Here is a 2638-nt window from a genome sequence, read left to right on the forward strand (position 1 = left end):
TGTGAGGGGAGCAGTGAGCAGCAGCGGTGGCCGCGCCCGGGAATCATTTTTGGAGATTTAACCCCCAATTCCAACCCTTGAATCTGAGTGCCAAGCAGGGAGGTAAATGGGATCCATTTTTATAGTGCTTGGTATGACTCGGCCAGGGTTGGGAACTCACAACCTACCGATCCCAGGTCGAATGTCAACGATAGCCAGTATTTTGAACCCTGGTCTAATTTGATTGACTGCATGCACCCTGTGCAGTGAAAACACGTGTTATTCTTTGACAAAATAATTTAGTTTTGAGACAGATTTCCAGTGTTTTCGTAAAGTCAGTGTATGCAGAGAAAGCTGTGGTCTATTTTGAAAAGACGAACTAGTATATATTTAACAAAATGTGTTTTTGAGAAGACAATTATCTATTTGGTTAATTGTGGTTTGTAAGTGTAAGTCTGTGTTATGAGTTTAGAAAATGCATCTGAAGGGCTTGTTAGCGATTGAAAAAAAAAACAACAAAAAAACTGTAATAGCATGACTACTACTGAAAGTTATATTATATTGTTTTGACAGAAGACGGCGCGGAAGGAAGTTGGATCCGAAAACTGCTTGGTCATAGTGTGAAATTGTTCATTTGCGCATTGATCATCGTGGTGGTCTGTCTGGCCTTTGTTTTTGGCTTTGGAGGTGAGTGCTCGACTCCTTGTTATGATGATGAAGTTTACACTTACACTGTGGTATATTTTTCAATTTAATGGGGCGCAGTTGGAAGACTGGTCGTGCCAGCAACCTGAGGGTTCCTGGTTTGATCCCCACCTTCTACCAACCTATTCACGTCCGTTGTGTCCTTTAGCAAGACACTTCACCCTTGCTCCTGATGGGTCGTGGTTCGGGCCTTGCATGGCAGCTCCCGCCATCAGTGTGTGAATGGGTGGATGTGGAAATAGTGTAAAAGCCCTTTGAGTACCTTGAAGGTAGAAAAGCGCTATACAAGTATAACCCATTTACCATAACCAATTTAATTGTTGGAAAAAAAAAACTTCACAGTGTTCTGTGCTTGGTACGACAATGTACTTTGAATACAAGCAAACAATTGATTGAAACGTTGACATTTATTTTAAACATTCTACATAACAAGTTCACCTATGTAATTTCTGAATAGTAAATAACATATTTTTGTTGATACATACTGTGGTCTACAGGTTTTATTACCAAAAAAAAACAACGAACCAGCCTGTCTTTAATGTTCTTCTTGGATGCAAAATAAATGGCATTTGGAAAAAAAGACTAATGAGATTGTGAATATTTTTAATGTGTATGTGTGTAGGGTCTGGGAACTGCGCGGGGAAGTTTCAGTGCGGCTTTTCATCGCAGTGCATAATAAGTTCAGCCCAGTGTGATGGAAAGGTGGACTGTGACAATGGCGAGGACGAGCTCGGCTGTGGTGAGACACCAAACTACATGTTGTCTTTCTTATTAGACATACGCACTCCTAACACTGATCAATGGCTTCTGCGTGGTTCAACAACTTGAGTATATTAGCCCTCAAGGGTAGGATTTAAAGGCCTACTGAAACCCACTACTACCGACCACGCAGTCTGATAGTTTATAGATCAATGATGAAATATTAACATTGCAACACATGCCAATACGGACGGTTTAGTTTACTAAATTACAATTTTAAATTTCCCGCGGAGTTTCTTGTTGAAAACGTCGCGGAATGATGATGCGTATGATGACACGTGCGCGTGACGTCTCGGGTTGGAGGGGACATATTAGCGCAACACCACTTGTGGCTAAAAGTCGTCTCTTTTCACCGCGCAATTACACAGTATTCTGGACATCTGTGTTGCTGAATCGTTTACAATTTGTTAAATTAATAATGGAGAAGTCAAAGTATTGACATCTGTGTTGCTGAATCGTTTGCAATTTATTAAATTTATAATGGAGAAGTCAAAGTCAAAGTAGAAAGATGGAGGTGGGAAGCTTTAGCCTTTAGCTACACAAACACACGGTGTTTCCTTGTTTAAAATTCCGGGAGGTGAAGCTTTACTATGGATCATAGCGGTCAAGCGAACATGGTTCCCGACCACTTGTCAACCAGCAGGTTTCGGTGGGAAAATTGTGGTAAAAAGTCGCCTCTTACCGGAGATCTGCGGCGCTTGCGCCCTACGTCTATCAGGTACTATTTAACTCACCAAAACACTAGCAACACAATGGAAAGATAAGGGATTTCCCAGAATTATCCTAGTAAATGTGTCTAAAAACATCTGGATCGCTCACAATGCAATTACCTTTTTTTCTTTTAATTTTCTTTTTTTATTTTTTTCTAATCCTTCGCTGTCATTATCCTCAGCCACAAATCTTTCATCCTCGCTCAAATTAATAGGGAAATTGTCGTTTTCTCGGTCTGAATAGCTCTTTCTGTTGGAGGCTCCCATTATAAACAATGTGAGGATGTGAGGAGCCCTCACACCAGTGACGTCATCGTCTGCAACTTCCGGTAAAGGTAAGGCTTTTTTATTAGGGACCAAAAGTTGCAAACTTTATCGTCAATGTTCTCTACTAAATCATTTCAGCAAAAATATGGCAATATCGCAAAAATGATCAATTTTGACACATAAAATGGACCTGCTATCCTCGTTTGAATAAGAAAATC

General features: G+C 40.4%; 1 protein-coding gene across 1 annotated transcript in view; it reads left to right on the forward strand.

Annotated features, from left to right (window-relative positions):
* Nucleotides 1-1269: 1269 nt before the first annotated feature.
* Nucleotides 1270-2638, forward strand: part of LOC133564351 (transmembrane protease serine 3-like) — a 45275-nt gene continuing 43906 nt past the window's right edge. Inside the window, 1 exon segment of the mRNA XM_061918586.1 lies at nucleotides 1270-1423. Within this exon segment, the coding sequence (XP_061774570.1) occupies nucleotides 1270-1423 (154 nt within the window).

Source organism: Nerophis ophidion, linkage group LG13, assembly GCF_033978795.1.
Source record: "Nerophis ophidion isolate RoL-2023_Sa linkage group LG13, RoL_Noph_v1.0, whole genome shotgun sequence".
NCBI classification, from domain to species: domain Eukaryota; kingdom Metazoa; phylum Chordata; class Actinopteri; order Syngnathiformes; family Syngnathidae; genus Nerophis; species Nerophis ophidion.